General features: G+C 44.0%; 1 protein-coding gene across 1 annotated transcript in view; it reads right to left on the bottom strand.

Annotated features, from left to right (window-relative positions):
- LOC135553228 (glutamate receptor ionotropic, kainate 1) overlaps nucleotides 1-25147 on the bottom strand; it is a 195201-nt gene that overhangs the window by 107083 nt on the left and 62971 nt on the right. Inside the window, exons 4-8 of the mRNA XM_064985403.1 lie at nucleotides 21910-22072; nucleotides 8445-8626; nucleotides 7368-7421; nucleotides 5017-5190; nucleotides 199-342 (exon numbers count right to left, since the gene is read on the bottom strand). Of these exons, the coding sequence (XP_064841475.1) occupies nucleotides 199-342; nucleotides 5017-5190; nucleotides 7368-7421; nucleotides 8445-8626; nucleotides 21910-22072 (717 nt within the window). The remainder of the gene's footprint in view (nucleotides 1-198; nucleotides 343-5016; nucleotides 5191-7367; nucleotides 7422-8444; nucleotides 8627-21909; nucleotides 22073-25147) is intronic.

The raw sequence follows: 25147 nt of genomic DNA, 5'->3' as shown, positions 1-25147 counted from the left end.
AGGGAGGGATGAGGGGAGGTGGGAAAGAGGAAGGAGTGAGATGATGAGGGGAGGTAGAGGAGGGAGTGGGAAGGAAGGAGAGGGTTGAGGGGGAGTGAGGGAGGGGAGGTGGGTAAGAGAAGGGAGTGAGTGATGAGGGGAGGTGGGAAAGAGGGGATAGAGGGAATACTCCATTATAAAGTGGCTTGCCTCACTCACCTCTTTGAACATGTTCATGAATCGTGCTCCGAAGCGCCAGGGTTTGTGTCTGTGGCACTGCAGTGAGCTGACAGTGATCTGAGTGGAGAGCTGGGAGGCTGCTGCCACCATGTACACAGCATCATACATCAACGCTGCCTCAGTCTGGAAGAGATGTGTTTAAAAAAAAGTTGGCTTTAATTGATCTCAATAGTGTACGGCAGGAGTAGGCAACCCTGGTCCTGGAGGACCACAGGCACATCACGTTTTTGATTTACAGGGCCTTCAGAAAGTATTCATACCTCTTGACTTATTCTACATGTTGTTGTGTTACAGCCTGAACTCACAATGGATTAAATATATTGTTTCCTCACCCATCTACATACAATACCCCATAATGACAAAGTGAAAATATGTTTTTAGATTTTTTTTAAAAATTGATTGAAAATTAAATACAGAAATATCTCATTTACATAAGTATTCACATCAATATATGTTAGAATCACCTTTGGCAGCGATTACAGCTGTGAGTCTTTCTGGGTAAGTCTCTCAGAGCTTTGCACACCTGGATTGTACAATATTTGCAACTTATTCTTTAAAAAATTATTCAAGCTCTGTCAAGTTTTCTGTTAATCATTACGAGACAGCCACTTTCAAGTCTTACCATAGACTATAAATTCGATTTAATTCAAAGCTGTTACTAGGCCATGCAGGAACATCAATATCGTCTTGGTAAGCAATTCCAGTGTATATTTGTGTTTTAGGTTATTGTCCTACTAAAAGGTGAATTAATCACCCAGAGTCTGGTGGAAAGCAGCCTGAACCAGGTTTTCCTCTAGGATTTTGCCTGTCCTTAGCTCCATTCTGTTTCTTTTTTATCCTGAAAACTCCCCAGTCCTTAACGATTACAAGCATACCCACAACATGATGCAGCGAGCATTGCAAAATAAATGTTGAAATCTATGTTATTCAATTATTGCACCCACACTGCTCGCGCGCGCCAACAAACTTCTGCGTTGCCAGGGGCTAGGAGGGTTCTATTTCTGACGCCGATCGCACTGCAAGTCCTGCCTCTCCCATCTCCTCATTGGTTTATAGAAGCAGGTACCCACGTGCCATTTCGTCATTGGTTATACCCACATGGGTGACTGAAAGACAAACTAGGTCAGTGGTGGTAATGCACCTAATTTATGAAAGTTGTCAATCGCAATATAAAGTCAAGAGAAGAAAAGGCCTGGAAGGAAGCGAGATGACTAGAAATGATTCGGTTGACCGTTTTATGTGTGGATTAATTGGCGGCGTAGAGAACCTTGTGCATTTCAGTTAAAATAACAACTCTATGTTTATATCCCAGGACAAATTAGCTAGCAACAGCAAGCTAGCTAAATAAGACAAATTATCTAGCAAGTGCAAGCTAACTAGCTAAAGTGCCATAAATGTTTAATGCTTTTTGACCTGTCCCCAAATTGATATAATTGGTTCAGAGTTTGTTTGATATTTTAACCTGCGTGTTGTGATCGTGTTTGGTGTGGGGGGACAAAATACATTTATGCACGATGGCGCACGAATGCGCACGCGCGCAGTCGGTTTGTGTTCCGTGTAAGAATATTTGGACAACTACAAATACCTAGGTGTCTGGTGAGACTGTAAACTCTCCTTCCAGACTCACATTAAGCATCTCCAATCCAAAATTGAAACTAGAATCGGCTTCCTATTTCGCAACAAAGTATCCTTCACTCATGCTGCCAAACATACCCTCGTAAAACTGACTATCCTACCGATCCTTGACTTCCGTAACGTCATTTAAAAAAATAGCCTCCAACACTCTACTCAGCAAAATGGATGCAGTCTATCACAGTGCCATCCGTTTTGTCACCAAAGCCCCATATACTACCTACCACTGCGAACTGTATGCTCTCGTTGGCTGGCCCTCGCTTCATAGTCGTCGCCAAACCCACTGGCTCCAGGTCATCTATAAGTCTTTGCTAGGTAAAGCCCCGCCTTATCTCAGCTCACTTGTCACCATAGCAGCACCCACCCGCAGCACTTGCTCCAGCAGGTATATTTCACTGGTCACCCCCAAAGCCAATTCCTCCTTTGGCCGCCTTTCCTTCCAGTTCTCTGCTGCCAATGACTGGAACAAATTGCAAAAGTCACTGAAGCTGGAGTCTCATATCTTCCTCACTAACTTTAAGCATCAGCTGTCAGAGCAGCTTACAGATCATTGCACCTGCACATGGCCCATCTGTAACCCATTTTGCTTCTTTGCACCCCAGTATCTCTACTTGCACATTCATATTCTGCACATCTATCATTCCAGTATTTAATTGCTATATTGTAATTATTTCGACCACTATGGCCTATTTATTGCCTTACCTCCCTAATCTTACCTCATTTTCACACACTGTATATAGACTTTTCTATTGTGTTATTAACTGTATGTTTGTTTATTCCATGTGTAACTCTGTGTTGTTGTTTGTGTCACACTGCTTTATCTTGGCCAGGTCGCAGTTGTTAATGAGAACTTGTTCTCAACTGGTCTAAATAGTAAAATAAAGGTGAAATAAATAAAAAAATACATGAGTTTTGATTGGTTTGCCGTGTAGCACACTTCTGTCTATAACATGAGCTGGTCAGTATAGGTAATCCTTTCTAACATATTTTTTTTTTTAAAGATATCACGTAGTAGAACTGCATAATTGTTGTACTCCACTTTCTGGAAGACCAAAATCAGTTGAATTAGAGTTTTATTGCAAATATGCAGACGGACTCTGAAAGAGAACACACAGAAGACTGTTGTATAAAACACCTATCTCCGCAGTACATCTTCAAACTAAGGGCAACCGTGACAGAGAGGGAGAAGCATCCGTCCATGTATATGGGTAAAATTATCTAGTTAGCTACATTTTCAGATATTAGAAGCTTCTGATTTTGTCAGAAAGGCGTTTTCATTTCACGTTAAAGTGTACCGTTAGCTAGTGTGGGAGCAAGATGTACATATAGGGAGAAACATAATACTGTACCACAAGAGAAAGATACATTTAGAGTGCATTTGCCACTCTGGTAAAATGCATTGTCTATTGTATAGGACATGAAGCCAAAGTAAGGCCATGAGAGCATAGGACAGCTGGACAAACCAAGGTCAGAGGGACATACAAAGGAGGGGGTCAGCCAAATGACCAACTGATGGACTAAAAATATATATTTTTAGGGCATGAAGAGAAGAGACACATAGTCTACTAGTCCTAATAAGGACAAGCTAAACATAGGGGGCCAATAGGATAAGATGGGCATGTATTATTTTTGGGACATGAAGAGATCCTGTCACCATTATAACCTGACTGAAAGCAGATATGGGCGTTATCGAGCTGAACAAGCAGGATGCACAGATTGGGATATAATGGTGGCAGATGGACTGAGGGAACATCATTTGCATGTGGGATGGACTCATATGTTGTATGTGTATAAAACAGAGCCAGTGATCTGGAAAAGGGTGTGTTCTGCAGACCATCTAGGCTTCTGATATGTTTGTATTAAAAGCCTATATTGAATTCACAAGTTCTTGTAAGTGTTATATTTTGTAACGAACCTCCACGACACTCACTACCGTTAGCTGGCTGGCTCGCTAGCTACCGTTAGCTGGCTCGCTCGCTTGCTAACGTTAGGTGTATGATCTTTGTAGCAATATTATTTGTATCTCAGAGGTATTTGCATTGTTAGTTATAGCCTAATGTTAGCTATCATTGAACCTGGTTGAATAGCAACCTGCAGATAGGTAGTAACGTTATGAGTTGGGATTATGGTTCATTGTTTAGCTAGCTAGCTAGCTCCATGTCTTAACAAAAGACTCCACCATGAAAGTAACTATTTCAAAATAATGTTTATGATGTCACTACGACAAATGTTGACAGATGTAGCTGGTAAATTCGCTCTGGCTATCTACTCCGATTTCAGAGCACTCTTGTCTGAGTGTGCTAGTGCACAGAATAACTGGCGAATTTAAGAACGCTTAACACCCGTTGAATATGACCAGTGTCAGTAAACGTTGGAAAAAAAGCATAATAAAATTATTGCTGGCAGCATAGTTGCAGTCACCAACGCTCTGGATAACATAAAAACAGCCTAACCAGCTCTGCTAGGGCGAGTAAAATGGTCAGTGAGCGTTTCTCCCATTTGTGTCTGAAAGTAGCTAGCAAGCTAGCCAACGTTAGCCAGTTAGCTTGGGTATTTGACTGTTGTTGTTCGGTCAGAACGCTCAGATCAACCCTACTCCTCGGCCAGAGCGTCCAGTGTGCGCTCTGAACGCTCCGAGAGCGAAACGCTCAGAATTTACAAACAGACAATCTGACAACGCTCTGAGTTAACCAACGCCCAGAGCACACTCTGGCACTCCAGAATAAATTGACGAACACACACATACAATAAACCAGCCTTTAGTCTTGAAATCTTTGGTTGTTTAGTACACGGCCTCACGTGAATCCTTAAAGAGATGGGTGGGGCTAAAGCTTAAGATGGTTTGAACGATGATGAATGGTTGTAGACAAAGAAGAGCTCTCCAGTAGGTACCAAAACATTCAAGGTGTATTTTCTCAAAAGTGAGGTTACAAGTTTATCAACTTTCAAAGCAAAATTACTTTCCAATTGTTCCTCAACTGTAGTGTTAATGATCTACAATTTTCTAGCTCTGAGTCTCCACTTTTATCCAATGTAAAAAACAGATTTTCAAATGTTGCTACATAAGCCCGAATCAAGCCGGTCGGTAACATATTAAATGAAATACTTCTCAACCAAATCCCATATTTGGGTCGCATAACCTTCGTCAACGTTTGGCCAACGTACCGTCATCATGCCATCCAGCATGCCCGTCTCTGGTTTGGGCGGGGCCTGCTGGCGCTCCATGGACCACTTGTCGACCACGGAGGCGACCTGGGGGTTGTCTATGTTGAGGAGGCGGAACCCGGTCATGTTCACACCACTGTACCTGTACGGCTCCAGGTCCAGAGCAAACAGGTCCTGATGAGGGAGAAACACCTGAAGTTTAGTAACAAACAGGTCCTGATGAGGGAGAAACACCTGGAGTTTAGTAACAAACAGGTCCTGAAGAAGGAGAAACACCTGGAGTTTAGTAACAAACAGGTCCTGATGAGGGAGAAACACCTGGAGTTTAGTAACAAACAGGTCCTGAAGAAGGAGAAACACCTGAAGTTTAGTAACAAACAGGTCCTGATGAGGGAGAAACACCTGAAGTTTAGTAACAAACAGGTCCTGAAGAGGGAGAAACACCTGGAGTTTAGTAACAAACAGGTCCTGAAGAAGGAGAAACACCTGGAGTTTAGTAACAAACAGGTCCTGAAGAAGGAGAAACACCTGGAGTTTAGTAACAAACAGGTCCTGATGAGGGAGAAACACCTGGAGTTTAGTAACAAACAGGTCCTGAAGAAGGAGAAACACCTGGAGTTTAGTAACAAACAGGTCCTGATGAGGGAGAAACACCTGGAGTTTAGTAACAAACAGGTCCTGAAGAAGGAGAAACACCTGGAGTTTAGTAACAAACAGGTCCTGAAGAAGGAGAAACACCTGGAGTTTAGTAACAAACAGGTCCTGAAGAAGGAGAAACACCTGGAGTTTAGTAACAAACAGGTCCTGATGAGGGAGAAACACCTGGAGTTTAGTAACAAACAGGTCCTGAAGAAGGAGAAACACCTGGAATTTAGTAACAAACAGGTCCTGAAGAAGGAGAAACACCTGGAGTTTAGTAACAAACAGGTTCTGATGAGGGAGAAACACCTGGAGTTAGTAACTAGCTATTTTCTGTGTGGTCAGTCAGTGGCACAAGGTTAAATAACGTGGTCAGGGTAAACTACAGACTCCTATAACCCTCAAAACAATTGACCTTTCAGCCCTATCGATAATCATCAAAATGATTGACCTTTCACCCCTACTTATAATCCTCAAAACGATTGACCTTTCAGCCCTATCAATAATCATCAAAATGATTGACCTTTCACCCCTACCTATAATCCTCAAAACACATTGACCTTTCACCCCCACCTATAATCCTCAAAACAAATGGACACCCGTGTCTGGATACCCGTGTCTAGATACCCGTGTCTGGAGAACCGTGTCTAGATACCCATGTCTGGAGAACCGTGTCTAGAGACCCGTGTCTAGAGACCCGTGTCTGGAGAACCGTGTCTAGATACCCATGTCTGGAGAACCGTGTCTAGAGACCCGTGTCTAGAGACCCGTGTCTGGAGACCCGTGTCTGGATGCCCGTGTCTAGATACCCGTGTCTGGAGAACCGTGTCTGGATACCCGTGTCTGGATACCCGTGTCTGGATACCCGTGTCTGTATACCCGTGTCTGGATACCCGTGTCTGGATACCCGTACTTGAGGTCTGAATTGTAAGGATTTGGGGTATTTGAAAAAATGACATTTCATTGTATGTGACATTTCTAAAAATGTAGTATGCTTTAAATGCCAGTATTTCCTACTCATTTAGGCTTTTCATCTAGTAGAATTCTCTGCACAGTATCGAGGAAGAGAATCGTATTTCCGAAACCCACGTGTTTTGACAACAGCTGATAATCAGCTGAGGGGGACGCGCTGTACCAAAATGAACCAATGGCAGGAATCAATGCAATTGCACATTTCGATGAGGTTGTCACGCCCTGACCTGAGAGAGACGTTTTATTTCTCTATTTGGTTAGGTCAGGGTGTAATTTGGGTGGGCATTCTATGTTTTCTATTTCTTTGTTTTTGGCCGAGTGTGGTTCCCAATCAGAAGCAGCTGTATATCGTTGTCTCTGATTGGGAATCATACTTAGGCTGCCTTTTTCCCACTTTAATGTTGTGGTTAATTATTTATTTTCTGTGAGTGTTTGCGTGCGCCACTGGTGCGTCACGGTCGGTTTCTGTTTACCTGTTTGTTTTTGTGAAGGTTTCACTCCTATTAAAGATGTGGAACTACATGCCTTGGCTCATTTATGACAAGGAGTTTGAAGACAGCAAACGTGACAGAGGTATTCTCAGTTGCAGGAGACAAGTACTCTGGGTATTTGTTACTTACTGCATTCGTTTTGACCAAACAGTACGTTCTAAATCGTATGTATTACGACGAATACGATTAGTACACAGTGTGCCGTTTAGACGTACGGCCTGAATCAAAGCAATAAAACAATGTTCTTACCAGAGTAGTGAAGAAGAAGTGGTAATACTCAGTCATCATCCCCATGGACATGATCTGTATAGGAGAGACAGAGAAGATGAGTCCCAAAGGGCACCCTATTCCCTATATAGTGCACTACTTTTGACCAGGACCCATAAGGGCTTTGGTTTAAAAAGAAGTATACTATATAGCAAATAGGATTCCATTTGGGACCGAAGAGATAGACAGAGCTCAGCTCACACACCGCTAGTGTTCTGCCCAAGCCAGCACAAATCACATTTACTAGCTTAAACTCCATCCATCCATAACTATAGCCATACCCTTGGGCCCACTGCAAATTACACACTTCCTCCGTTTCTAGCAGGGGCTCATTTTGTTTGGTATGCATGCTGTGCATTTAGGTGACTGTATGAGTAATAAATGTTTCAATTGGTACACATTCGTGTGGTGTTTCCATTCATCTGTTTCACAGCTACTGGTTTTAAATGTGTGTGTCCGAATAGAAACAAGCTCAATTTGGCATTGGAAATGAACATACTGTAGGATTTCTGCAGGGGATAGAAAATCAACTAATCTGTCTGGCCACAAAATCCAAACTGGAATTGTGTTTAAGAGGAGAGGAGAGGAGAGGAGAGGAGAGGAGAGGAGAGGAGAGGAGAGGAGAGGAGAGGAGAGGAGAGGAAAGGAAAGGAAAGGAAAGGAAAGGAAAGGAAAGGAAAGGAGGAGAGGGAGAGGAGAGGGAGGAGAGGAGAGGAGAGGAGGGAGAGGAGAGGAGGAGAGGAGAGGAGAGGAGGAGAGGGAGAGGAGAGGAAGGAGAGGAGAGGAGAGGAGAGAAGGAAAGAGAGGAGATGAAAGAAAAGAGGGGAGGGGAGGAAAGGAGGAGAGGAGAGGAGAGTAGAGTAGAGTAGAGTAGAGTAGAGTAGAGTAGAGTAGAGTAGAGTAGAGTAGAGTAGAGGAGAGGAGAGGAGAGGAGAGGAGAGGAGAGGAGAGGAGAGGACAGGAGAAGAAAAGAGGGGAAAGGAGAGGAGAGGAAAGGAAAGGAGAAGAAAAGAGAGGAAAGGAGAGGAGAGGAGAAGAAGGGTAAGCAGACATACTGACCTGTTTGAGTACGTCTGCGGAGGTCTGGTAGGAACAGTCGAAGATAACATAGAACTCTTTCCCCTTCTTCATCTCCTTTAGTAACGGCCGGGCGTCTTTACTCTCCGTCGGCAGCTGGCGAATCTTAATCTTGATGCTGTACCTGGACGGAGCTTTGATCAGCTCCTGAAGACGAATTAACCCTGGGACAGAGAAAGGGAAGGAAATAAATACAGATATGTTATGGGTAAAAGGGCTTTACAAACCAATCCTGGTTCAAAGCAGATTAAACACACAGTCCGGGGGATCTTAAAGCACTAACAAATTCCTAACATATCATACGATTTGGATGGCGTAGGTCAAAGCAGCAAATTCAATGTGACCCTTCAGATCAGACAACGTGTTTGAGAGATGAGTGGAGGACGAAACCAAACTCCAGCAATAATATAATATGACTGGAGAGGAACCAAACTCAAGGCAGCCCACATGCACCTCTCTGATTCAGAGGGGTCAGGTTAAACGCGGAAGACACATTTCAATTGAATACATTCAGCTGGACGACTGACTAAAGTTAGGTACCCCCCCTTTCTCTTTCCCTTATTGATGTCAGTTAAATCCACTTCAAATCAGTGTAGATGAAGGGGAGGAGACGGGTTAAAGAAGGATTTACAAGCCTTGAGACAATTGACACATGGATTGTGTCTGTGTGGTATTCAGAGGGTGAATGGGCAAGACAAAAGATTTAAGTTCCTTTGAACAGGGGGGGGTATGGTAGTAGGTGCCAGGCGCACCGGTTTGAGTGTGTCAAGAACTGCAACGCTGCTGGGTTTTACACACTTAACAGTTTTCCATGTGTATCGGGAATGATCCACCACCCAAAGGACATTCAGCCAACTTGACACAACTGTGGGAAGCGTTGGAGTCAACATGGACCAGCATCCCTGTGGAACGCTTTCGACACCTTGTAGAGTCAACATGGACCAGCATCCCCGTGGAACGCTTTCAACACCTTGTAGAGTCAACATGGACCAGCATCCCTGTGGAACGCTTTCAACACCTTGTAGAGTCAACATGTGCCAGCATCCCTGTGGAACGCTTTGGACACCTTGTAGAGTCAACATGTGCCAGCATCCCTGTGGAACGCTTTCGACACCTTGTAGAGTCAACATGTGCCAGCATCCCTGTGGAACGCTTTCCACACCTTGTAGAGTCAACATGTGCCAGCATCCCTGTGGAACGCTTTCGACACCTTGTAGAGTCAACATGTGCCAGCATCCCTGTGGAACGCTTTCGACACCTTGTAGAGTCACATGTGCCAGCATCCCTGTGGAACGCTTTCAACACCTTGTAGAGTCAACATGGACCAGCATCCCCGTGGAACGCTTTCCACACCTTGTAGAGTCAACATGGACCAGCATCCCTGTGGAACGCTTTCGACACCTTGTAGAGTCAACATGTGCCAGCATCCCTGTGGAACGCTTTCGACACCTTGTAGAGTCAACATGTGCCAGCATGGGCCTTTCAACACCTTGTAGAGTCAACATGGACCAGCATCCCCGTGGAACGCACCACACCTTGTAGAGTCAACATGGACCAGCATCCCTGTGGGCTGTTCTGACACCTTGTAGAGTCAACATGTGCCAGCATTTGAACTCGACACCTTTAGAGTCAACATGTGCCAGCATCCCCTAATGTGTAGAGTCAACATGTGCCAGCATCCCCGTCAGCTTTCGACACCTTGTAGAGTCAACATGTGCCAGCATCCCTGTGGGAACGCTTTCGACACCTTGTAGAGTCAACATGTGCCAGCATCCCCGTGGATTGACACCTTCTAGAGTCAACATGTGCCAGCATCCCTGTGGAACGCTTTCGACACCTTGTAGAGTCAACATGGACCAGCATCCCTGTGGAAGCTCGACACCTTGTAGAGTCAACATGTGCCAGCAGTGACACCTTGTAGAGTCAACATGTGCCAGCATCCCCGTGGAACCCATTGACACCTTGTAGAGTCAACATGTGCCAGCATCCCCGTGGAACAGGACACCTTGTAGAGTCTGGTCATGTGCCAGCATCCCTTGTGGAACAGGACACCTTGTAGAGTCAACATGGACCAAGTAGTGCACGACACCTTGTAGAGTCAACATGGACCAGCACAGGACCGACATTGAGTCAACATCTGCCAGCATCAACGCTTTCGACACCTTGTAGAGTCAACATGGACCAGCATCCCTGTGAACAGGACACCTTGTAGAGTCAACATGTGCCAGCATCCCTGTGGAACCTTCGACACCTTGTAGAGTCAACATGGACCAGCATCCCTTGGAGCGCTGGTCACCTTGTAGAGTCAACATGTGCCAGCATCCCTGTGAACAGGACACCTTGTAGAGTCAACATGTGCCAGCAGTGGCACTTTGGACACCTTGTAGAGTCAACATGTGCCACCCCTTGAGCTTTCAACACCTTGTAGAGTCAACATGTGCCAGCAGTGCATCGACCTTCTAGAGTCAACATGGACCCATTGAGCTCGACACCTTGTGAGTCAACATGTGCCAGCATGCACTACCTTGTAGAGTCAACATGGCCAGCATCCCTGTGAGCTCAACACCTTGTAGAGTCAACAGTGCACAGCATCCCTGAACAGGACACCTTTGAGTCTCTGGACCAGCAAGTAGTGCACTCGACACCTTGTAGAACAGGAGCATCCCTGTGACGCTTTCGACACCTTGTAGAGTCAACATGTAGCCAGCATCCCGTGGAACAGGACACCTTGTAGAGTCAACATGGACCAGCTCTGAGTCAACATGTGCCAGTAGTGCACTTTCGACACCTTGTAGAGTCAACAGGCCACCCATAGAGTCCATGACCTGACAAATTGAGGATGTTCTGAGGACAAAGGGGGGTTTGCAACTCCATATTAGAAGGTGTTCCTAATGTTTTGTCCACTCAGTGTAGATAGTGCACTACCTTCTGAACAGGACCCATTGAGCTCTGGTCAAAGTAGTGCACTACCTTCTGAACAGGACCCATTGAGCTCTGGTCAAAGTAGTGCACTACCTTCTGAACAGGACCCATTGAGCTCTGGTCAAAGTAGTGCACTACCTTCTGAACAGGACCCATTGAGCTCTGGTCAAAGTAGTGCACTACCTTCTGAACAGGACCCATTGAGCTCTGGTCAAAGTAGTGCACTACCTTCTGAACAGGACCCATTGAGCTCTGGTCAAAGTATTGCACTACCTTGGGAACAGGACCCATTGATCAAAGTATTACTACCTTCTGAAAAGCCTTTTGATGTCTGACCACTATTAGACCCATTAGTGTCCTGGTCAAAGTAGTGCACAACATTAACTCTTCAGTAATATATTCAGGACCCATTGAGCTCTGGTCAAAGTATTGCAGTACCTTCTGAACAGGACCCATTGAGCTCTGGTCAAAGTAGTGCACTACCTTCTGAACAGGACCCATTGGGATCAAAGGAGTGTACTAAATAGGGAACAGGACCCATTTGGGATGTCAAAGTAGTGCACTACCTTCTGAACAAGGACCCATTTCTGGTCAAAGTAGTGCACTACCTTCTGAACAGGACCCATTGAGCTCTGGTCAAAGTAGTGCACTACCTTCTGAACAGGACCCATTGAGCTCTGGGAAAGTAGTGCATTGTTTGAACAGGACCCATTGAGATTGGTCAAAGTAGTGCACTACCTTCTGAACAGGACCCATTGAGCTTGGTCAAGTAGTGTAGAGGACCCATTTTTAGAGTAGGCATACCTTAGAACAGGACCCATTGCTCTGGTCAAAGTAGTGCACTACCTTCTGAACAGGACCCATTGAGCTTTCAAAGTAGTGATCTGAACAGGACCCATTGATTGTCAAAGTAGTGACTACCTTCTGAACAGGGATTGAGCTCTGGTCAAATGTAGTGCATTGTTTAGAGTAGGATGGTGGATTGTTTTGGGACACAGACTATACATGATTATATTCAGAAAAGCCTCATAATGTCTGACCCTATTAGTAGTGTCCAGACTACATTATGATCCCACAACTCAGCACAACATTAACAATGAACCAGTAATATATTCACACTATAACCTCATATCTAATTCAGTGCAATTTAACTGAAGCCTATTGGCCCTGGTCAAAAGTAGTGTACTAAATAGGGAACGAGGTACCATTTGGGATGCAGAGGGAGTGTACTAAATAGGGAACGAGGTACCATTTGGGATGCAGAGGGCGTGTACTAAATAGGGAACGAGGTACCATTTGGGATGCAGAGGGAGTGTACTAAATAGGTAATAGTCAGGGGGCTACAGGATGGGATAGAGGGATTGTTTAGAGTAGGATGGTAGAGGAATTGTTTAGAGTAGAATATAGAGGGATTGTTTAGAGTAGAATGGTAGAGGAATTGTTTAGAGTAGGATGGTAGAGGGATTGTTTAGAGTAGGATGGTAGAGGGATTGTTTAGAGTAGGATGGTAGAGGGATTGTTTAGAGTAGGATGGTAGAGGGATTGTTTAGAGTAGGATGGTAGAGGGATTGTTTAGAGTAGGATGGTAGAGGGATTGTTTAGAGTAGGATGGTAGAGGGATTGTTTAGAGTAGGATGGTAGAGGGATTGTTTAGAGTAGGATGGTAGAGGGATTGTTTAGAGTAGGATGGTAGAGGGATTGTTTAGAGTAGGATGGTAGAGGGATTGTTTAGAGTAGGATGGTAGAGGGATTGTTTAGAGTAGGATGGTAGAGGGATTGTTTAGAGTAGGATGGTAGAGGGATTGTTTAGAGTAGGATGGTAGAGGGATTGTTTAGAGTAGGATGGTAGAGGGATTGTTTAGGAGTAGGATGGATAGAGGGATTGTTTAGAGTAGGATGGTAGAGGGATTGTTTAGAGTAGGATGGTAGAGGGATTGTTTAGAGTAGGATGGTAGAGGGATTGTTTAGAGTAGGATGGTAGAGGGATTGTTTAGAGTAGGATGGTAGAGGGATTGTTTAGAGTAGGATGGTAGAGAGTAGGATGGGGATTGTTTAGAGTAGGATGGTAGAGGGATTGTTTAGAGTAGGATGGTAGAGGGATTGTTTAGAGTAGGATGGTAGAGGGATTGTTTAGAGTAGGATGGTAGAGGGATTGTTTAGAGTAGGATGGTAGAGGGATTGTTTAGAGTAGGATGGTAGAGGGATTGTTTAGAGTAGGATGGTAGAGGGATTGTTTAGAGTAGGATGGTAGAGGGATTGTTTAGAGTAGGATGGTAGAGGGATTGTTTAGAGTAGGATGGTAGAGGGCAGTTTAATCAAAGTGAGATTGATTAAAAGTGCCTTCAGAAAGAATTTATACCCCTTTTTGTTGTGTTACAGCCTGAATTCAAAACGGATTTAAAAAAAAAATCTCACTCATCTAAACGCAATATCCTATAACGACAAAGTGAAAATATGTTTTTAGAAATGTTTGCACATTTATTTAAAATGAAATACAGGAATATTTCATTTGCGTAAGTATTTACACTCCTGAGTCAATACATGTTAGATAGAATAACCTTTGGCAGCGATTACAGCTGTGAGTCTTTCTGGGTACGTCTCTAAGAGCTGTGGGTCTTTCTGGGTACGTCTCTAAGAGCTGTGGGTCTTTCTGGGTACGTCTCTAAGAGCTTTGCACACCTGGACTGTACAATAAATGTTGCATATTATTATATTTAAAAGTCTTCAAGCTCTGTCAAGTTGGTTGTTGATCATTGCTAGACTGCCATTTTAAAGTCTTGCCATAGATTTTCAGGCCAATTTAAGTATGTAACTAGGCCACTCAGGGACATTCAATGTCGTCTTGGTAAACAACTCCAGTGTATATTTGGCTTTATGTTCTAGGTTATTGTCCTGCTGAAAGGGGGATTTGTCTCCCAGTGCCTGTTGGAAAGCCTGTGCTTCGCTCTGTCAGCCACGCTCTGACCTTAGATATCTGTTTTCTTTATATTTTGGTTAGGTCAAGGTGTGACGAGGGTGGGTATGCTAGTTTTTGTATTGTCTAGGGGTTTTTGTATGTCTAGGGGTTTTGTAGGTCTAGGTATTTGTATGTCTATGGTGGCCTGATATGGTTCCCAAACAGAGGCAGCTGTTTATTGTTGTCTCTGATTGGGGATCATATTTAGGTAGCCATTTTCCCTTTTGTGTTCGTGGGTTCTCGTGCTATGTTTAGCTGCCTGTCTGCACTATTCGTATAGCTTCACGTTTCATTCGTTGTTCTTTATTGTTTTTGTTTAAGTGAGTTTCTCTTTATTAAAAGTATGTGGAAATCTATGCACGCTGCGCCTTAGTCTCCTTCGTATAACGCTGTCACAAACACTAAACTCTGCAACTGTTTTACAGTCACCATTGGCCTCATGGTGAAATCCCTGAGCGGTTTCCTTCCTCTCCGGCAACCAAGTTAGGAAGGACGCCTGTATCTTTGTAGTGACTGGGTGTATTGATACACCATCCATAGTGTAATGAATAACTTACCATGCTCAAAGGGATATTCAATGTCTGCTTTTTTAAAATCCATCTACCAATAGGTGCCCTTCTTTGAGAGGCAATGGAAAACCTCTTTGTTCACTGCTTAACTGAGGGACCTTACATATAATTGTATGTGTGGGGTACAGCAATGAGCCAGGTCATTAAAAAAAGGTTAAATACTTACTGCACATAGAGTCCATGCAGCTTATTATGTGACTTGTTAATTAAGCAACTTTGTTTTACCCCAGAAAGTATTTAGGCTTGGCCATGGAAAGGGGATGAATACTGATTGACTCAAGACATTTCAGCTTTTCATTTCTAATTCATTTGTAAACATTTCAAAAAACATAAATCCACTTTGACATTATGGGGTGTAGGTCAGTGACACAACACCGACATCTCAATTTATTTATATTTTTAAATTCAGGCTGTAACACAACAAAGTGTATAAAAAGTCAAGGGGTGTGAATACTCTCTGAGGGCTCTGTATTTGTGTGTCTTGCCACATTGCAAGACAGAACAGCACAAACAGATCTGGGATCAGGCTAATAAACAGTTCTGGGACCAGGCTAATAAACAGTTCTGGGACCAGGCTAATAAACAGATCTGGGACCAGGCTAATAAACAGTTCTGGGACCAGGCTAATAAACAGTTCTGGGACCAGGCTAATAAACAGTTCTGGGACCAGGCTAATAAACAGTTCTGGGACCAGGCTAATAAACAGTTCTGGGACCAGGCTAATGAACAGTTCTGGGACCAGGCTAATAAACAGTTCTGGGACCAGGCTAATAAACAGTTCTGGGACCAGGCTAATAAACAGTTCTGGGACCAGGCTAATAAACAGTTCTGGGACCAGGCTAATGAACAGTTCTGGGACCAGGCTAATGAACAGTTCTGGGACCAGGCTAATAAACAAACACTCCAAGGGACATTTTCATCTATATAGAGGAATTTCAACTATTAGCCCTTCATAACACCAAGCAGCATCACATCTAACACAAAGCAAAGAAGAGTCCGAGACTGCATCCCAAACAGCACCCTATTTCCTATGTACTGCACTACTTTTGACCAAAGCCCTATGGGCCCTGCTACCACTACTTCCCATTCACTACTTCGCAACGTTGCCTGGGCGCCCATCTGAGGCCTACAATCGGACAATTTATTTATTTATTTTTATTGTTATTGTTATTATTTTTTTTCTTGGGCCTCTAGCTTTATCTATTGTTTTTATTTTTGTTGTTGTTGTGTGATTTGGATTAATCCCCTCTACCACACGGAACCCCACTAATCTACTGACGGAACGCAAGAGGTGGCTAATAACAGACGTCCATCCTATGCTAGCTTGCTACTGATGGCCTGGCTAGCTGTCTAAATCGCCGTGACCCCCAACCAACCTCTACACTCTCCGGACCCTTTTGATCACTTGACTAAGCATGCCTCTCCTTAATGTCAATATGCCTTGTCCATTGCTGTTCTGGTTAGTGTCTATTGGCTTATTTCACTGTAGAGCCTCTAGTCCTGCTCACCATACCTTATCCAACCTATTAGTTCCACCACCCACACATGCAATGACATCTCCCGGTTTCAATGATGTTTCTAGAGACAATATCTCTCTCTTCATCACTCAATACCTAGGTTTACCTCCACTGTATTCACATCCTACCATACCTTTGTCTGTACATTATACCTTGATGCTATTTTATCGCCCCCAGAAACCTCCTTTTTACTCTCTGTTCCAGACGTTCTAGACGACCAATTCTAATTGCTTTTAGCCACACCCTTATTCTACTCCTCCTCTGTTCCTCTGGCGATGTAGAGGTGAATCCAGGCCCTGCAGTGCCTAGCTCCACTCCTATTCCCCAGGCGCTCTCTTTTGACGACTTCTGTAACCGTAATAGACTTGGTTTCATGCATGTTAACATTAGAAGCCTCCTCCCTAAATGTGTTCTATTCACTGCTTTAGCACACTCTGCCAACCCAGATGTTCTAGCTGTGTCTGAATCCTGGCTTAGGAAGACTACCAAAAATTCAGAAATTTTAATTCCAAACTACAACCTTTTCAGACAAGATAGAACGGCCAAAGGGGGCGGTGATGCAATCTACTGCAAAGATAGCCTGCAGAGTTCTGTCCTACTATCCAGGTCTGTACCGAAATAATTTGAACTTCTACTTTCAAAAATCCACCTCTCTAAAAACAAGTCTCTCACCGTTGCAGTCTGCTATAGACCACCCTCTGCCCCCAGCTGTGCTCTGGACACCATATGTGAACTGATTGCCCCCAATCTATCTTCAGAGCTCGTGCTGCTAGGCGACCTAAACTGGAACCTGCTTAACACCCCAGCCATCCTACAATCTAAACTTGATGCCCTCAATCTCACACAAATTATCAATGAACCTACCAGGTACCTCCCAAAGCCTTAAACACGGGCACCCTCATAGATATCATCCTAACCAACTTGCCCTCTAAATACACCTCTGCTGTCTTTAACCAAGATCTCAGCGATCACTGCCTCATTGCCTGCATCCGTAATGGGTCAGGGGTCAAACGACCTCCACTCATCACTGTAAAACGCTCCCTGAAACACTTCAGCGAGCAGGCCTTTCTAATCGATCCTGGAAGGATATTGATCTTATCCCGTAAAGTAGAGGATGCCTGGATATTGGTTTTTAAATGCCTTCCTAACCATCTTAAATAAACATGCCCCATTCAAGAAATTTAGAAAAAGGAACAGATATAGCCCATGGTTCTCCCAAGACCTGACTGCCCTTAACCAACACAAAAACATCCTATGGCGTTCTGCATTAGCATCGAACAGCCCCCGTGATATGCAGCTGTTCAGGGAAGCTAGAAACCATTATACACAGGCAGTTAGAAAAGCCAAGGCTAGCTCTTTCAAGCAGAAATTTGCTTCCTGCAACACTAACTCAAAAAAGTTCTGGGACACTGTAAAGTCCATGGAGAATAAGAACACCTCCTCCCAGCTGCCCACTGCACTGAAGATAGGAAACACTGACACCACTGATAAATCCACCATAATTGAGAATTTCAATAAGCATTTTTCTACGGCTGGCCATGCTTTCCACCTGGCTACTCCTACCCCGGTCAACAGCACTGCACCCCCCACAGCAACTCGCCCAAGCCTTCCCCATTTCTGCTTCTCCCAAATCCGTTCAGCTGATGTTCTGAAAGAGCTGCAAAATCTGGACCCCTACAAATCAGCCGGGCTAGACAATCTGGACCCTTTCTTTCTAAAATTATCTGCCGAAATTGTTGCAACCCCTATTACTAGCCTGTTCAACCTCTCTTTCGTGTCGTCTGAGATCCCAAAGATTGCGGTCATCCCCCTCTTCAAAGGGGGGGACACTCCTGACCCAAACTGCTACAGACCTATATCTATCCTACCATGCCTTTCTAAGGTCTTCGAAAGCCAAGTCAACAAACAGATTACCGACCATTTCGAATCTCACCATACCTTCTCTGCTATGCAATCTGGTTTCAGAGCTGGTCATGGGTGCACCTCAGCCACGCTCAAGGTCCTAAACGATATCTTAACCGCCATCGATAAGAAACATTACTGTGCAGCCTGGCCAAGGCTTTCGACTCTGTCAATCACCACATCCTCATCAGCAGACTCGACAGCCTTGGTTTCTCAAATGATTGCCTCGCCTGATTCACCAACTACTTCTCTGATAGAGTTCAGTGTGTCAAATCGGAGGGTCTGCTGTTCGGACCTCTGGCAGTCTATGGGGGTGCCACAGGGTTCAATTCTTGGACCGACTCTCTTCTCTGTATACATCAGGTCGCTCTTGCTGCTGGTGAGTCTCTGATCCACCTCTACGCAGACGACACCATTCTGTATACTTCTGGCCCTTCTTTGGACACTGTGTTAACAACCCTCCAGGCAAGCTTCAATGCCATACAACTCTCCTTCTGTGGCCTCCAATTGCTCTTAAATACAAGTAAAACTAAATGCATGCTCTTCAACCGATCGCTAACCGCACCTGCCCGCCTGTCCGCCTGCCTTTGGCGATGTCATTTACAAAATAGCCTCCAATACCCTACTCAACAAATTGGATGCAGTCTATCACAGTGCAATCCGTTTTGTCACCAAAGCCCCATATACTACCCACCATTGCGACCTGTACGCTCTCGTTGGCTGGCCCTCGCTTTATACTCGTCGCCAAACCCACTGGCTCCATGTCATCTACAAGACCCTGCTAGGTAAAGTCCCCCCTTATCTCAGCTCGCTGGTCACCATAGCATCTCCCACCTGTAGCACATGCTCCAGCAGGTATATCTCTCTCGTCACCCCCAAAACCAATTCTTTCTTTGGCCGCCTCTCCTTCCAGTTCTCTGCTGCCAATGAGTGGAACAAACTACAAAAAGCACTGAAACTGGAAACACTTATCTCCCTCACTAGCTTTAAGCACCAACTGTCAGAGCAGCTCACAGATTACTGCACCTGTACATAGCCCACCTATATTTTAGCCCAAACAACTACCTCTTTCCCTACTGTATTTAATTTATTTATTTATTTTGCTCCTTTGCATCCCATTATTTTTATTTCTACTTTGCACATTCTTCCATTGCAAATCTACCATTCCAGTGTTTTACTTGCTATATTGCATTTACTTTGCCACCATGGCCTTTTTTTGCCTTTACCTCCCTTATCTCACCTCATTTGCTCACATCGTATATAGACTTGTTTATACTGTATTATTGACTGTATGTTTGTTTTACTCCATGTGTAACTCTGTGTCGTTGTATGTGTCAAACTGCTTTGCTTTATCCTGGCCAGGTCGCAATTGTAAATGAGAACTTGTTCTCAACTTGCCTACCTGGTTAAATAAAGGTGAAATAAATAAAATAAATAAAAAATTATTGGCTGATGCAAGCAAGCAATCATTCAATATTATTAGAACCATTGCTGCTGATGCCTTTTAATTTAACCTTTATTTAACCAGGCAAGTCAGTTAAGAACACATTCTTATTTTCAATGACGGCCTGGGAACAGTGGGTTAACTGCCTGTTCAGGGGCAGAACGACAGATTTGTACCTTGTCAGCTCGGGGGTTTGAACTCGCAACCTTCCGGTTACTAGTCCAATGCTCTAACCACTAGGCTACCCTGCCGCCCCGGCCACAAATCTACAGAACTGCAATGGGGCAAAAAAAGTATTTAGTCAGCCACCAATTGTGCAAGTTCTCCCACTTAAAAAGATGAGAGAGGCCTATAATTTTCGTCATAGGTACACTTAAACTATGACAGACAAAATGAGAAAAATCCAGAAAATCACAATGTAGGATTTTTTATGAATTTATTTGCAAATTATGGTGGAAAATAAGTATTTGGTCAATAACAAAAGTTTATCTCAATACTTTGCTATATACCCTTTGTTGGCAATGACAGAGGTCAAACGTTTTCTGTAAGTCTTCACAAGGTTTTCACACACTGTTGCTGGCATTTTGGCCCATTCCTCCATGCAGATCTCCTCCAGAGCAGTGATGTTTTGGGGCTGTTGCTGGGAAACACAGACTTTCAACTCCCTCCAAAGATTTTCTGTGGGGTTGAGATCTGGAGACTGGAGACTGAAGACTGAAATGCTTCTTACGAAGCCAGTCCTTCATTGCCCGGGCGGTGTGTTTGGGATCATTGTCATGCTGAAAGACCCAGCCACGTTTCATCTTCAATGCCCTTGCTGATGGAAGGTTTTCACTCAAAATCTCACGATACATGTCCCCATTCATTCTTTCCTTTACACAGATCTGTTGTCCTGGTCCCTTTGCAGAAAAATAGCCCCAAAGCATGATGTTTCCACCCCCATGCTTCACAGTAGGTATGGTGTTCCTTGGATGCAACTCAGCATTCTTTGTCCTCCAAACACGACGAGTTGAGTTTTTACCAGAAAGTTCTATTTTGGTTTCATGTGACCATATGACATTCTCCCAATATTCTTCTGGATCATCCAAATGCTCTCTAGCAAACTTCAGACATGTACTGGCTTAAGCAGGGGGACACGTCTGGCACTGCAGGATTTGAGTCCCTGCAGCGAAGTGTGTTACTGATGGTAGGCTTTGTTACTTTGGTCCCAGCTCTCTGCAGGTCATTCACTAGGTCCCCCCGTGTGGGTCTGGGATTTTTGCTCACCGTTCTTGTGATCATTTTGACCCCGTGGGGTGAGATCTTGCATGGAGCCCCAGATCGAGGGAGATTATCAGTGGTCTTGTATGTCTTCCATTTCCTAATAATTGCTCCCACAGTTGATTTCTTCAAACCAAGCTGCTTACCTATTGCAGATTCAGTCTTCCCAGCCTGGTGCAGGACTACAATTTTGTTTCTGGTGTCCTTTGACAGCTTTTTGGTCTTGGCCATAGTGGAGTTTGGAGTGTGACTGTTTGAGGTTGTGGACAGGTGTCCTTTATACTGATAACAAGTTCAAACAGGTGCCATTAATACAGGTAACGAGTGGAGGACAGAGGAGCCTCTTATAGAAGAAGTTACAGGTCTGTGAGAGCCAGAAATCTTGCTTGTTCGTAGGTGACCACATACTTATTTTCCACCATAATTTGCAAATTAATTAATTAACAATCCTACAATGTGATTTTCTGGATTTTTTTCCTTCATTGTGTCTGTCATAGTTGAAGTGTATTGCTTGAGGAACCTGCCAAGGCTATCCTCTGTCACCCTTAGCTTTTTGCTGTCCCTTTAGCCTACATCTAGGGCCTATGTGTTCCTGGTCCTTCCAGCGACATCCATCACATCCTGTCTCACTGTTCAGGTCAGATCATTGACCACGTGTCCTCTTAAACCACAGTAATTGTCTGTTAAGATCAAACTGAAGTGAAGGGGGAATTCAGCTACTACTGAATGAAGCATGTTTCTCAACTTCAACTTTCACTGTCGTCCAAGAGTTGCTGAATTTCCTCTTCACTTCAGTTTACTCCTCAATTGTTGCACCTTGGGCGGAGAATGAGGTAGTGGCAGTGCCCCCCTCCCTTTGTTTGTTTAGATCACTCACCAGTTGCATCCTCGTAAACCACGGTGACTGTCTTCCACTTGTAGTACTGTACGATGTCCAGTATGGCTCTGCTGATGGAGGCATACTCTGGGTACAGGTTGATGTAGAAGCTGTCCTTGTTGTCCACAGAGGGGTGTTTCCACCGGGTCTGGATATGAGGTACCTTAGGAGGGACATAGATACAATGTTTATTTTTCATCAATGTGATGATATGTTAAGTGATCATTTGTTATGTGAGGAACACAAATGCAATGTTTTTATTTATTTTACTCGAGAATCGCATTAGAAATAAGCTTAAAGCTTTCATGTGTTTTGCTCTGGGAATTCTTTGTACTTTCAAATGGTTTTAAACAGGTACAAATTGTTTTTACCCCCAAAAATCAATCAGTCAATCAATCAAACCAATCCATTTTAAACAATATGATGTTATGTAATGGTGGGCTATGTTATGTTGTGTGATATGTTATGTGATGGTGTGTTATGTTGTGTGATATGTTATGTGATGGTGTGCTATGTTATGTTGTGTGATATGTTATGTGATGGTGTGCTATGTTGTGTGATATGTTATGTGATGGTGTGTTATGTTGTGTTGTGTGATATGTTATGTGATGGTGTGCTATGTTATGTTGTGTGATATGTTATGTGATGGTGTGTTATGTTGTGTTGTGTGATATGTTATGTGATGGTGTGCTATGTTATGTTGTGTGATATGTTATGTGATGGTGTGCTATGTTATGTTGTGTGATATGTTATGTGATGGTGTGTTATGTTATGTTGTGCTGTGTGATATGTTATGTGATGGTGTGCTATGTTATGTTATGTGATATGTTATGTGATGGTGTGTTATGTTGTGTTGTGTGATATGTTATGTGATGGTATGTTATGTTGTGTTGTGTGATATGTTATGTGATGGTGTGTTATGTTATGTTGTGGTGTGTGATATGTTATGTGATGGTGTGCTATGTTATGTTGTGTGATATGTTATGTGATGGTGTGCTATGTTGTGTTGTGTGATATGTTATGTGATGGTGTGCTATGTTATGTTATGTGATATGTTATGTGATGGTATGTTATGTTGTGTTGTGTGATATGTTATGTGATGGTATGTTATGTTGTGTTGTGTGATATGTTATGTGATGGTGTGTTATGTTATGTTGTGCTGTGTGATATGTTATGTGATGGTGTGCTATGTTATGTGATATGTTATGTGATGGTGTGTTATGTTGTGTGATATGTTAAGTGATGGTGTGCTATGTTATGTTATGTGATATGTTGTGTGATGGTGTGTTAAGTTACGATGGTTCCTTCTTTAAAAGTTGCGTCATACTGCAGTACACTTTGCAGGCTGCTGCAGCATTCTGTGGCACGTTATATTTTTGTCAGCCATTTCTTCTGTTAAGTTGCTAGTTGCTAGTTTGACCACCAGAGGGCATTTTTGACAAGCATTTGATAGTCTTCCATATTGGCATTAACAGAGAATTTAAAACCTTTTTTTGTAATGACATAGTATATTGGGATTGATTTTAAGAAATTTGGCTTCATTAATTTGATTAATATTATGGTGTTTCTATTCAGAGAAAAAATGAAAAACGAAACCCTCAGGGTTTCCGTTAGGATGGAATGGAAAATATGGCGCTGTACAACGGGAGGAAGGAGTAGGCTGTCCTTGTAAGTAAGAATTTGTTCTTAACTGACTTGCCTAGTTAAATAAAGGTTACACTAAGAGTATATAATTTCTGCACTCTAATATTCTAATTCTTGTTTAACCTATACTCAAATGGTGATTAAGTGAGAATAAAAAATCTTATTGATTTATCAAGACCAGTCCCCATGCTTACCACAGAGCAGCATGAAACGATGCTAAAATAGTTATGGGCTTTTGGTTCTAACTTCAATATGCTCTTTAAATAAATAAAACCTACACCATTTTTAACAGCACATTACTCAACACCAGTGAGACTCATTTCGCCTATGGTAGGCCTACAGTATATAGCGAAAAAAATACAAATTCAATGACGTGACTATCCACCAATAATTACATTAAGAGGATTGGTGGACTCTATATTAATATCTAAGGGGCATTTTCCTTACATTTAGAGGATTAGAGGTGTAACGGCTCTCGTCGAAAGGAGTGTACCAAAGCGCAGCGTGGAAAGTGTTCATGATTTTTATTTTCAAAAAACACTCAAACAAAATAACCAAAGGGAAACCGAAAGCGCAAAGTTCTGTCAGGTACAGACACGAAACAGAAAACAAGATCCCACAAAACCCAAAAGGAAAATGACAACTTGTGATCCCCAATCAGAGACAACGATAGACAGCTGCCTCTGATAGGGAACCACACACGGCCAAAAAGAAATAGAAAACAGATTTTCCCACCCGAGTCACACCCTGACCTAACCAAAAAGAGAATAAAAAATAATCTCTTTTACTGTCAGGGCGTGACAGTACCCCCCCTCTCCCCAAACGTGCGGACTCCGGCCGCAAACCTGAACCTATAGGGGAGGGTCCGGGTGGGCATCTACTCTCGGTGGGGCTCCGGTGCGGGACGCAGACCCCGTTCCGCTTGAGGCTCCCCCCATATCGGTGGCACCTCTGGTGCAGGGATCTTCGCCGGGACCTCCGGACCGGGGACCGTCGCTGGAGGCTCCGAACCGCGGATCATCACTGGAGGTGTCGGGCCATGGATCATCACTGGAGGCTTCGGGCCATGGATCATCACTGGAGGCTTCGTACGTGGAGCCGGAACAGGTCTCACTGGACTGAGGAGATATACTGGAAGCCTGGTGCGTGGAGCTGCCACAACGCGTCCTGGCTGGATACCCACTTTAGCTCGGTGAGTGTGGAGAGCTGGCAGAGGATGCACTGGGCTATGAAGACGCACTGGAGGCATAGTGCGTAGAGCCTGCGCAGGATATACTGGACTGTGGAGGCGCACTGGCGGTTTGAAGCGTAGAGCTGGCACAACGCGTCCTGGCTGAATACCCACTGTAGCACGGCAAGTGCGGGGAGCTGGAACAGGTCGTGCTGGGTTGTGCTGGCGAACTGGGGATACCGTCCGTAGAGCTGGCGCAGATTATCCTGGGCCGAAGAGACGCACCGGAGACCAGGAGTGCTGAGCCGGCACAATCCGTCTTGGCTGAATGCCCACTCTAGCACGGCAACTGCGGGGAGCTGGAACAGAGCGCACCGGGCTGTGAATGCGCACGGTGTCTCCGTGCGCATCACCGCATAACAC

The sequence above is a fragment of the Oncorhynchus masou genome, chromosome 13 (genome assembly GCF_036934945.1).
Source record: "Oncorhynchus masou masou isolate Uvic2021 chromosome 13, UVic_Omas_1.1, whole genome shotgun sequence".
Taxonomy (NCBI): Eukaryota; Metazoa; Chordata; class Actinopteri; order Salmoniformes; family Salmonidae; genus Oncorhynchus; species Oncorhynchus masou.
The sequence above is the reverse complement of the archived record's forward strand: the minus strand, read 5'-3'. Positions and strand labels throughout refer to the sequence as shown.